The 13357-nt window shown below is 45.1% G+C and overlaps 1 protein-coding gene across 4 annotated transcripts in view; it reads right to left on the reverse strand.

Annotated features, from left to right (window-relative positions):
• Positions 1–219: 219 nt before the first annotated feature.
• The window catches only part of LOC147433824 (uncharacterized), a 52543-nt gene continuing 39405 nt past the window's right edge, over positions 220–13357 (reverse strand). For 3 of the 4 annotated variants that reach the window (XM_086490436.1, XM_086490438.1, XM_086490439.1), the window contains exons 3-11: positions 7547–7646; positions 7355–7410; positions 7197–7260; positions 6987–7049; positions 6851–6909; positions 6692–6776; positions 6531–6593; positions 1280–1339; positions 220–887 (exon numbers count right to left, since the gene is read on the reverse strand). In XM_086490436.1, the coding sequence (XP_086346562.1) occupies positions 828–887; positions 1280–1339; positions 6531–6593; positions 6692–6776; positions 6851–6909; positions 6987–7049; positions 7197–7260; positions 7355–7410; positions 7547–7646 (610 nt within the window). In that variant the 3' untranslated portion in view covers positions 220–827. The remainder of the gene's footprint in view (positions 888–1279; positions 1340–6530; positions 6594–6691; positions 6777–6850; positions 6910–6986; positions 7050–7196; positions 7261–7354; positions 7411–7546; positions 7647–13357) is intronic. The other variant, XM_086490437.1, reaches the window with a different exon arrangement.

Raw genomic sequence — 13357 nt, forward strand, 5'->3', positions numbered from 1 at the left:
GCAAGCAGAAGAGAGAACAATGCCAAAAATGTGACCTTTTAAGCTAGATCTTGATGGTGGTGATGATCTGACTACTAAAATGGCATACTTCAGATCTTTATTACTTATTTTCGCAAATTAAAAAACAAGATAGTTTTGAAGCTCGCTTATTTGAGGCTCCAAAAAAGTGGGTTTATGTACAAATCGATTACCGTTTGGGCAAGATTTTTTATGGACCCCTTTTAGATGATACCAAAACATCTCCATTTGCTTAAGGTCTTCCAATGAGTTATGAAGAAGTTCAGAACTGCTACTCCATATCTCATTGGAGCATTATTTGACTGCAATACATTTTCTTCTCGGTATGTCAAAGGCGATATTTTATGAATAGTATATACATTGAGAATGCTCCATCTTTGATTCATGTCCTCATCACAAGTCACAGATATTTACAAGCCCAGATAATAATACAACACTTTTGGGCACCCATCCAGAACTTCGGAGGTCCTTGATGAATCAATCTTTATACAAAACCATTTCAAGGCCTTGATTAATCAATCTTTACATGAAGAAATCATGTTATCCCATCTTTCACTTTACCGCCGATGAAATAACCGACTTACAAAAATTTCTCTATATTTTCAATATTCTACTCATGAATTCTCCCACCAGCCAGGATCTTCTTGGCAGCTACTCAGCTCAACCATGCATGGATACATGGTGGGTTGCCCACATTTTCCATGATAAACAGCCGGTGTTCCAGTAGAGTTTCCAATAAACTAGCTGCATAATAGTAATAGTACATTTTGCAATAGCCGCTAAGATTCACTTCAAGCTCTTTGTGACTCTCATACTTGCTTGAAAAGATCGACTATGCTTCTTCTTTGAGAACCAGGCACAGCAACCACCTGTAGTCAAAAGAGGTTCTATGTTACAGGAAATAGGGAACCGAGAACAAAAATAGAAACAATAGGAAACAAAAAGCGGTAACATTAATGGAAATGGGGAAAAAGTAGAGTTTCAGGTAACTATGGGCCATATATTTTTCATCATGAAAGGGTTATAATTACAACTTAACCTTTAAAATCGGAATATTGAAGTCATAAATAAGATTACTCATTCTACCACAAAAGTTTCACTTACATTTTTAAAGACAATTGATATGGTTAGATGGCATTCTGGTTGTGTTACTATTTTGATGATTCTTTGAAGAAAAATGCTTCATTTTTAGTGTTAAGTACAATACCCAAAAAGTATGCCTATAATGATCTACAGTCGCCAAAGGCTAATATCATTTTACCTCCACAATTTTATCAGATGCATCTGAAGAAACGAGTGCTGATACACACACTTCTGCAACCTGTCACAACCACCACAAAGTAAAATTGTGTGAGTATCATGCCAGCCGAGAACAGCCATTTTTGTGAGTGCGCGGATGCGGTGCATGTGCGGAGAGTGAGAAGGAGAGAGAGGGAGACAGAGAGCAGGACACAGGATGTGGGGTGGAGCTCCCAAATCTCACTGTGTGAGCACCATGTGAGAATGTGAGTGAGAGCTCCTTATTCTTTGTATGTATAAAGAATAAGGAGATAAATGTGGGCAGCCGGACACTGGCCGGCGGACATGGGCAAAGCACGGTGAGGCACGCTGCCTTTACCTAACATTCTCCCACTAACGGCTGTGTGCCGATAAGTGGCGAGAAGACTAGCCTACAACTAGTATATACAAGAGGTGAGAGAAGACGGCTCTCAACCTATGCCCACTGGCTCACCTCTGTAACTACTCTAGTGTAGATGCAACATGCATACCACTACGGCTAGAGCTACGACGACACTCCTGATGCAGGTATCGAGTGACAACCTGCATGGCTCCACAATGCACAATGCCAGTGTCAGTCATCGCACGACTGACAACTCCCACTGCAAATGCACCAACCGCATAAGCAAGATCAGGTCTCGAGACCAAAAGGTCAGACATGAGAGACCCGAAAGCCGACGAAACATGCACTATGTGTGCCAACCTATCCCTGTCAGCAACCTCAGTGCCATCTGCATCCTCATCAGGAACCACCTAACTATGCATCACTATGTCAGCATTCTCTGGCAAAGGCATATCTGCTGAGAATGACTGCAAAACCGAAAAATCAACACCACTGCAATCACACAGCTGTCTGAAGGCACTGTCGTCCTCAAACGTATCAGATGCATCATAGAACAATGCATCGGTCTCTGGCTCAATAGATGTCATCTCAACTGATGACTGGCAAAGCTGTGCATCCCCAGAGATACCACTGTCTGCGTGAATGTCACCACAAGACAGATGCACAACCTGCTGTGTCTCACAAGAGCCTGCCTGCTCTAATTGCCTAACCTCAGTAGGCACACACACAACTGTCTCACTGCTCTGCTGACACAAAGGCAAGGCAGCATGCAACCCACTAGCAAAGGAAACCCGTCTCTGCTATCTACATGGCTGCAACAATGTCACAGAGATAGTGCCATCTCTCACGTGACTAACATGCATTGGATATGTGCTATCAACACTAGCACCTTTAGCTAAAACAAGCTGTCCAGGATGCAAACTAAAACCGTGCTCATCTAGCACAACATGGCACCCACTGTCTCTTAACTGACTCACGGAGACCAAACTCCGAGTCAAACTCGGCACATGGCGAACATGCCTCAGCACTAGCATTGCTCCACTCGGCAATGACATCCGAACATCTCCTGCACCAACAATGTCATGGACTGAACCATCAGTCAAGCGCACATGTCCAAGCAAACCGCTAGCATACGAGCAAAAGTACTCGCGTCTCGACGAGACGTGAAATGAAGCATCAGTATCTTGCATCCACTGCGAAGGTAATGTGCCATCGCATGACATGAGAACCTCAGGAGTAAACATGGAAGCAAGAACGACCTCACCGTCATGTGTAGCCTCATACACAACAACTGCCTCCGATGTAGTCAAAGCTGAAGCATCCAACCTGTACTGACGTTTGCGCTGTTGCATCCTGCGAAAACAACGCCTCTGAATGTGTCATGCGTGTCCACAATGCCAATAAGTGTGCAGTCTCCGTCTCTGAGACCTGCATCTCGCTCTAGGCGCATCTCTGGACTGTGAGGTGCCATATCTCTGACACAACTGCCATAAATCTCTAGTTGTACGTGCATGCATAACTATGCAATAGACTGACTCTACTAGGCTCAACATAATCATCGACCGCGCTAGTGCATCCAAGTCCTCCCACACATTGTCAGACATGGACTCTCGCCTTGCATCCTTGCCCTGCAGTGGCAACGCCTGGCCCAAACAAGTCAATGCATCAAGCATATGCGAGCTCCACCAAGCGAAATTTGACCCATCAAATCTTGTAACAAAGAGCTCAAACTCTGACGTGCGTACTGCCATGTCTGGCAACCTGTATAACCAAAGAGCAGTAAAACCAATCCAAAAAACTGTCGGCAACCACACAATTGAGACACAACCAAAAAAGCAAGTGCGGAATAGCTCGATGCACAAAGTAAACAGAAGGTCTCCCACTAGAACCGCAATCTGCGGGCAAAAGAGATGGATGCGGAATACACGCCGCAATCCAAACTGCCTAACACTATGGCAAACAATGCTTGAGATAACAAAACTCTCCCACCCGAGAGTAAACCACTGTCTCAAGCAAAGAAGGTGACCAAGAGGTCAAGCGCACTAGCCTCTACAATAGGCATACCTATCTGGCAAAATTTTGGCAGAGTCTCCTCTGTAACTGGAGCAAAAACTCAACAGTAAATCGCATGGAAACAACAAATGCCCAAATGGCCAATCCGGGAATGTACTCGTCCGGACACCTCACAAAGTCATACAAAGAGCCAAACCGCTCTAGCCAGAGTATCACTCAACGGCGCTACAAATGACATACATATGTGAGTGAAAAATTGCTGCCAAAATGTGTCAATGAATGACCAATGTGCCAGATAACCATAGCATACATAAATCCTCACTCCTACGAGAGTGGGTACAAGAACACCAAACTGTGTCCAAACTGACAAAACTTGTCAATGTGAGAGCCAAGCTCGATCACAAACTATGGCGAGTAATCTCCAACCACTATCCCACAAAAGCATACACAAAGCAAAAGCTCAAGACACCTGCTGTGTCGAAACCGGTATGCAAGCCAAAACACTGCAGAAGATGTCCTCAACTGCAAATGGCAACACCTGTGGGAGTACTAGACTCAACCTATAGTTGGGAGTCAAAACTGGAAGCTCCAAATGGCCGAGCACACACAGCTCAAGACCAAAAAAGCAGAGCAAAACATGCTCGCAATGCACCATCCAAAAGGAAAAACACTGCACACAAATCCGGAGTGCTATAAGCAATCGCAATCTCGATCGCACCAGCAATGCGCATAAAACTCCTGGGAAAATTTTGCCAGAGTTTTGTCAGTAAAACGGCCACAAAACCAATAACCAAACTGACTGCACGCTCAAAACCATGAGCAACCAAAGCGCATCAAACTGCACTCCAAATGCATGCACCAATCTCCACACTTTGCATACATCATTGCAAACACTTGCAAATCTAGTACACAAATATCTGCTCTACCTGACTGCCCAAAAAACTGCGTCTCTCAAGAGACCGCTTCGGTGGTGTGTAAACGCCTTCGTACTTCTTTGCCCAAGTCTACCAAAAAACCCTCAAACCACAAGCTTAACACAAGCTACAATTGCATCTTCAACTCAAAATTTATGCACTCAACTTCAAGCATCTCCCGTGCTTCCAAAAGTGCATCAAACTCGCACACAATGCGACAACAAAAAATCTGGAATTTCTGTATACAGTCAGTCTGAGCTGAATATCAGCAGAACGGTGAGGAATTTGCAAAAAGTTTCTTCTGCAAAGTTGTAGACCACGTCGAAACAAATAGGCTAATTGAACAGAACTCTCAGATCTGCATTCTACAAGGAGAAAAAAGAATCTGAAAACAGTGCTGCTGCGCACACAGTTTTTAGGGCAGCACCTTCACTTACACACAATCTTCCACACTCCTTTCTGAGCTTCCACAAGAGCATACATCACTCTCAAATGAGCTCACAAGCTCCCATTGCATTCTCACAAAGCTTCCAAGCTTTCTTAATCTCTCCACCGCCGAGAGCAAGCGAGCTATCGCCTTGAAGCTCTCAAAGCCGTCGTGCTCTCCGCGGTCACCATGGCTCTGATACCAATTGTGAGTGCGCGGATGCACTGCGGAAGAGCATCTCTTTCCTTACCTATGATGGTACCTTTGGTGCTACGGACAAAGTTTTGGCCTTTATCCAACAGTTCGATGCGGCATGTGCGGAGAGTGAGAAGGAGAGAGAGGGAGACAGAGAGCAGGACACAGGATGTGGGGTGGAGCTCCTAAATCTCACTGTGTGAGCACCATGTGAAAATGTGAGTGAGAGCTTCTTATTCTTTGTATGTATAAAGAATAAGGAGATAAATGTGGGCAGCCGGACACTGGCCGGCGGACATGGGCAAAGCACGGTGAGGCACACCGCCTTTACCTAACAATTTTGCATTTCCGTTGCTATTACATGCCATAGAGAGAGAAATGGCTGATAGAAAATATCACTCTTTGTCACAATGGAGAGAACAATGGTTTTACTCAATCACTCTTTTACCTTTCTTTCTTAAGGAAGGAGAAGAGAGGAGCAATCCATTGAGACTGGGTGGGCGGGTTTACACATTCTATAATTGGAAATCTGAACAGGGTGTGACATATGTATTGGAACATTTCAGGGCATAAAAAAGGTGAAACAGGTTTCATAAAAATATATGTTTTCGACATGCAATATATATATTTTTTATATGTCACGTGCGTGCTGTCGTATTGCATGCATGCCCGCGCACACACCCACACCCACACACAATTCTCAAGTTTTGTGGTTTCAAGGTTTCACACCTATGAGATGGGTTTTTATGTCACACTGACATCCCCGCACCAAGAAGGTGTGAGCTGGTGGTCTGGGACGCTACTGGAGGTTTGACCCACTTGTTGCTAGCTCCTAGGATGAGGGGTTGGCTTGTATTTGGCTCTCTGCCAGGGAAGTAAGCTTACTGTTCATTCCTTATGCTTGTTAGGGCTTGTGTCATGTCTTGTGTGCAAGACGGAAATTGGTGGGTTGTTACTAAATATTGGTACCACCATGATGACAGGCAAAACGCAAATATAGCTCATGGAACATGTAAGGGACAATACTAGAAAGAGAGGGCATCAAAGGGAAGTTTATCTAGATTCTTGTTTGAGAAGGTTGTTGCTAGCAGTAGTCACGCGGATGGAAGAACTCCCACCCCCCTTCCCTTCTAAGACACCCCCCTCCTAGCAGTTCTCTCTCCCCTTCCTTGTTTCTTTGTGCAACAACTCATGTAAATTTTATTGATGAATGTCTCAAGGTTATTCAAATGGTCGGACAAATTTACAACATAAGCAAAACAGATAAATTTAGAACCACACAAATCAACAGACTTTGAATATTGATCCTATCAAAATGACAAAACATCAGAGTAGGGGTCACCTTCTTTCGACTGATGCCTCCAAAAAATTGAGAATCCGCGCCTTGCATGACAACATCTTCCGGCTGAAGATAAAAGAGAAAGAAAACCCACAAGCTTGTATAACTTTCACCTGAACTGCACCATCTCACATAAAGAAGATGCTTCGAGTTCAGAAAAATACCCCATTTGTGTTTCTTAGGCCACCAGGTCTCACAATGGTATAATTGAGGCCAGATCTTTGCAAGTAAAGCTCCGCTTGCTTTTTCCTGAACAGAAAAAAGTTGATTCCCATCAATAAAATTGATAAATAGTGGAGAGCTGCAAAACCAAAACAATGTACCAGAAGATCAATGGAACCAGCTGAAAATATGTAACACCAATTGTAGAAATTAGAACAAACTGCAATCAATCAAACAATGTGTCAATGCATGAAAATTCCCTGCAATGAAATGGCAATGCTACAAAACAAAATTTACCTTCTTAACCTTCCCTTGATTCTTGGCTGCTGATATTAGGTTAAGAACACCTTCATACTCGACCTGTGTTCAAATCAACTCACTTTCAACGGTGCAAAATTCTCAAGTAGTGCTATACATTCAATTACAAAGCATATACAATATGTGAATAGGACAATAAACATAGAACAAGCCACATAAGCACACAAGTTCATCGGAAAGACAATTTACTTGATAAGTGTTGAAAGGATCAAATGCAAAAGCCCTTGCTCCAATGGCACATATGACCACATTGCTGCAGAAATAACAGATATCAAGGAGTTACCAATTCTGTCTGTCAAAAAAACTCGAGAATTCATCTTCGAAGGATCAAAAAGTTCAACACTCACCAATCTCCAATAGCTCTCTTCACTGCTTCATAATTGTACAAGTCAGCCTCAACGCACTGAATTCAGAAACAAATATACAGAGAACATGTAAAAAGTCTACTTTGAATCAAAGGGCAGACACAATCAGCCCTCGTTCATTAAACAATCTGTTCCAATAAAGCACAGACACCACCAGCCCTTGAGCAAATCTACCTCGCAGTCTTTTAGTTGTGATATTGCACGTGCTTTGTAGACATCTCGTACTAATGCTCGAACTGATGCACCTTCCGATACTAGATTTTCTACTACTAGCCTGAAATACAAAGCAAACAAAGGGAGCAGGAGCATCTCTCTCTCTCTCTCTCTCTCTCTCTCTCTCTCTCTCTCACACACACACACACACCAGCTGCGGATCGAGACTGGGAGATACAGCAGAGTACCAGCAGAGGCCAGGACATGCCCCCTGTGTGCCATCAAGCCTGAGACAGAGTTGCACTACAAATGCCACTGCCCCGTCTACTACGAGATACGAGGCCGCTTCCATTGCTTGTTCAGAGAGGGCTTTGGACCATTCTCCAGAGTCATGCAGTACGAGGATCAGAGATGCTTGGGTTTGTTTTTGCTCGAGCTACGCAGACACAGAGAGAGCCTGATGAGAGGAGAGGCTAGCCAGTCCCAAAGACAGATCACAGATTTCTTTAGAGCTGCCACTGGACACCTGGAGGAGTTACTACCATAGCAGAGCTCGTCGTCTCACACCAGAGGCACACTGATCGACCGAGCGACTGAGCTGGGAAGATCCAGACGCCCACGACTGCGGAGGACTACACAGCATCGGCGGAGGCTGCATCAGAGGATTCGGATCACTTTGGCTCGACATGCACGACGCCCGGTCAGACTACTGACCATGGAGGAGATTGATGAGATCCGCCAGCGACCGATGCTGGATCTCTTGTGATCTAGCTATCCTAGCTAGCTGTTGTTCACACCTAGTAGTTTAGGATTCCATAGTATTTTATTGTGACATTTGTCATTTCATTTTTGTCATCGTTGTCATCTTGTTACTCTGACTCTGACTTTGTATCAGATCCACCACATTGTAACTTTCTGGTCTCATAGGTCACTTTGGCCTTTTGAAGACGTTAATATAACATTTCATTTCATTCTCTCTCTCTCTCTCTCTCTCTCTCTCTCTCTCTCTCTCTCTCTCTCTCTCTCTCTCTCTCTCTCTCTCTCTCAATGGGTCACTTCGCCTTGATGTAGATGCCTTTGAGGATAGTTTCACAAGGAGAGATCATTCTCTACTCTGAGACGCATCAAGCCCCTGAGCAATCCATGCCACACATGAGCAGATATAGATGGGAGACAGCCTGCAGACAGGAGACCAGATCGGAGCATCGAGGACGGGGTTCAAGGGGAGTGGCAGTTCTATTCAGGGAGGAGTTAAAGCCGTTGATATATATAGCACCCAAGGATGAACAAGCTAGGTACATGTGGGTGAGGCTCAGGGCAGAGACGGGCAGAGACCTCTAGATTGCTATTTGTTACTTTCCTCCTAGTACGTTAGTATATGCATCACCTAGAGGACAGTCCCCCTTTGCTATTTTGGATAATGACATATGGGAAGTTTCTAAGGATGGTGACATTATCATACTAGGGAACTTCAATGCTAGGAGTGCCCATCACCAGACAATATTTTATGATACTGCCGAGGAGATGCTGAGGGAGCTGGACGTTACAGAGATGGGCCTATATCCAGACTATCACAAGATGAGTACACTGAGTATCGCACATGAAACTGGCCCGTAGGGCGGTAGGCTTTGGCTTTCACCCGAAATTCTTTACTTTAGACACACACAGAGAGAACGTGCAAAGGAAACCTGCGACGGGAATTAACACTTAAGCACACACACGGCTCGGAAGCTAGAATGCTCCGAGCAGACGTCGACAACCTGTAGGTCCCAAAATTGGCACCCCTTTCCGTATTTCTTTATACTTTGAGAGGGTAAATTACAAAGTAGAGTCTTGGGAATTATTTACCTATATCCCGATTGTTTGTCAACCTTGGGACATGGTTATGGTGTTCAACACCACACCACAGTGGGTCAGGAGCTCAGCACCCACATTTACGTATCGCCGGGAGACTGTGGAGTACACAGATGCATATACCTATCTTGGGGTAGTTTTTGATGGACTGGTGTTTTCACTGAGGAGAGCATCAGAGACTAAACTGACAAGAGCATATGCAGCCTTGGGAGGACTGGAGAGGATGTGTTCGCACGTTCAATTCCAAGAACCACGAGCAAAGCTATGGCTTTTTGACACTCTAGTGACCTCAGCTATGCTCTACGGAGTTCAGGTATGGGGACCCTCAGTAGACCATCATGGGAGATCTGGCAACACAGATGGATGGAGATGTATGGAGAGGCCTCTGTTCTCTATGATCGCTCGGATGATTCGGGCTAAGGCCTCAGTGCCGCATGAGATTATCCGAGCCGAGCTAGCCGCCGCCCCCCCCCCTCGTGGTTGAGGCATTGACTAGATAGTATCCTTTATCAACAGTTTATGGGATCTCCCCAGGGACAAATATGCTCGGCTCGCCCTGGAGTCATCTCGACAACTAGTGCTGCAAGGAGATACAACATGTTGGTATGGACAGATGACAGCATGGTTTCAGTCACATGGTTTCAGCATGGATAGATTGCCTCCGTTTCAATACTCCCTAGATACACCCTCCCTGTCTCTCACAGGGACAGAGATCACCAGACTCATACGCCAGGATCTGATTCAGCTAGATACCAAGAGCACATGGATACAGCCGACACAGGAGTTGGGAACGAAGATGTCCTTTTACAGAGAGCATTTTCTCCAACTCACTAAGGACGGTTTTGTGACTAGGCCTACATACATGGATACACACTTATCTCATGGGATACGATGCGCTATTGGGTAGATACTCACATCCTCACATCAGCTCCAGATCGAGATTGGCCGATTTCGAGGGGTGCCAGTAGGGGCCGGGATATGTCATTTACGTCACTTAGAACCAGAGACAGAGCTGCACTACACATGTCATTGCCCGGCGTACTATGAGATACACAGCCGCTTCCACTGTCTATTCAGAGAGGACTTCGGACCATTTTCTAGAGTCATGAGATACGAGGATTGTTCCTGCTAGAGATACGCAGACTCATGGAGAGCTTGCTGAGGACATCAGGGGGGAGAGAGTCTCAGAGACGAATCACAGATTTCTTTACACAAGCCAGGGGAGAGGCAAAGGAGCAGTCACCACAGCAGATCTCAGAGCCCACCCACACTAGAGGTAGGTTGATTGACCGAGCCATGGACCTAGGAAAATCCAGACGCCCACGACCTCGAGGGGTCTCCCACCCTCGACGAAGGCTGCAGTAGAAGATACCGATCACTCTAGCTCAACATGCAAGACGCCCAACCAGAGTACTGACCATGGAGGATGTGGATGAGATTTGACAGCGACCGATGAGAGATCTCATTTGAACCCACCAACCCCCCCCCCCCCCCCCCCCCCCCCCCCAATCAGCTTTAGATTCATTTCCTTAATGTTTCTAGTGTTAGTTCTTTGTACTTTCCTTCCTGAGACATGATATCAGATTCACCAATTGTAACTTTTTGGTCTCATAGGTCATTTTGGCCTTTTGAAGACATTAATATAACATTTCATTTCATTTCATTTCCTCTCTCTCTCTCTCTCTCTCTCTCTCTCTCTCACACACACACACACACACACACACACACACACACACACACACACACACACACACACACACACACACACAGTCTATTCAGAGAGGGTTTTGGGCCTCTATCTAGGGTCATGAGTTATGAGGATCAGAGATGTCTTGGACTGTACCTACTTGAGTTACACAGGCATAGAGACACTTTACTGAGGAGAGCTGGAGAGAGAGAGTCCCAAAGACAGATTACAGATTTCTTTACACTAGATATTGGACACCCAGAAGAGCAGCCACAGGAGCAGCCACCATTGCAAAGCTCTGCCCACAGTCATACTACCACTAATGGCATTCTCATAGACCGAGCATTGGAGCTAGGGACATCTAGACGACTGCGATTGAGGAAAGGAGCTACACAGTATCGATGGAGACTACAGTAGAGGATTTGAGCCATACAGATGAGAATGGATCTCTACCATATTCTCCCCCCCCCCCTCCCCCTTCTCTCATTGTACTACACATTGTAGTACAGTCCCAGCTTGTAGTAGTAGTATTTTTTGTTTCAGTTCTTTTTTATTCCGGACATGGTATCAGATTCACTAAGTTGTAACAGCTTGGTCTCATAGGTCATTTTGGCCTTTTGAAGACATTAATATATCATTTCATCTGTGTGTGTGTGTGTGTGTGTGGCTTGGCAGCGTGGAGAAGGCCATCGCTAGGGCTCTTCTGAAACTGCTCGTGCTGCTGCTGAAATTGCTGCATTGCTCTCCCCTCCCCCCAACAGCCAAAAAATCAAAGTTACAGGAATATAAAAAAACAGGAAAATCCCCCAATTTTTTATTTGGAGATTTTTGAAAAAAGGCAAAACAACTCTAGCAAAAATTATGCAGAAAATCAGAAAAGCAAACATCAAGAATGTATGATTGATTTGGGGAAACCCTATGTATACATTACGCGGGACAGGGATGTATGTGTGATGTGGACATAGTGGGTTGACTTGGCAAAAGTGCAGATTGTATTTTTGATGGAGGTCATGACTGCCTCGCCCGTGTGTAAGCCCCATCCGAAGGCAACCTTTGTGCTTACAAACAAGCGGATTACACAAATGGAGAGGGAGATAAAAGACTGGAAAGCAGATATGGAGGGATGGTGGAAAGAGAAGGCCAACCTTCTTCAAATGTTTCTCAACAAAGGTGCGCAGTGGAAGAAAGAGAAAGAGGACCTGCACGCAGAGCTACAAGCACTTAAGGCGGACTCCAAAGCACTTAAAGAAGAGGTCTCAGCTCTCACGCGAGAACTTGCTAATAGAGCGAGCAGTGGACTAGAGGAGGGGGAATTTGTCACGAGGACGTGGCAACTGCTAACCTTAGTTGTTGGTTTCTTTCCAATGATTTTTGTTTAATTTTTGAGACCCTCTTTTTGAAGTTGCAAATGGTCGGACATTGTATGGCCAATGTGAACAGTAGTTTCACCCGCAGATAGGAAGTTGGTCGGCACTGGAACTCGTAAAGTAAAAGGATGTCTAGGCTCAGTTCAAGATCATGTAGGTCCCCCCATCGCACTTAGCAAGTTGGTGGATACTAGGAAGTGAACTCAATAAAGGCATAAAGTCAAGGTGGGATCACCAACAGAAAGTATCCGACAGTTGGGCCACATTGCACTTTTGGATGCGGTCCCAATGAAGATAGATGGTCAGATGAGCAGTGGGAGCCCAATGGAAGTATCTCCTAAAATTTAGGGAACTGCTATTTTGGGCCGTGAAATGTGTTCGCGTCATTACCTTCGGTATGACCAGGGGAACATTTTATTACTTTGCTGCAAAGTTAATTGATGCACCAGTTGAGAGATTTTTAAGCAAGAAGCCCAATGCGGAGAAATTGCATGTACGAGTGCCAAGTGGCACTTTTTGGTCAATTATCTGTAACCGACTTTCTGGAGCAGTTTTGGAGGCTGTTAACCATGATTTTCAGCCATTTCTCTCCATTTTTGAGCTTCCCATGACTTTACCTTGGACCAAGGAGCTCATTTTCAGCATTGGAAGGCATCAGATGCGTGTTTACAGGGCTGTTTTGCTGCGTTTTCAGCGATACGCAGGTTTTGGCAGCCATGGAAATCTTCCCCTTTTTGCATCTATTTGTTCACAGATGCATTACAGGTCAAGGGTAGAAGAGGGGATGCTTGATTTATGCTGGGGGGATGCTTCATTGAGAACCTGCCACAGGTTAAGAGCTATGGAGTGCTTTCTTTCCCTCTCATGTACAGTGTGGTGCTAGGAGTGATGCCCTGCACACTACACACTGCTCTCTCCCCCCCC

Source organism: Adiantum capillus-veneris, chromosome 19, assembly GCF_014529385.1.
Source record: "Adiantum capillus-veneris isolate H3 chromosome 19, ASM1452938v2, whole genome shotgun sequence".
Lineage (NCBI taxonomy): Eukaryota > Viridiplantae > Streptophyta > Polypodiopsida > Polypodiales > Pteridaceae > Adiantum > Adiantum capillus-veneris.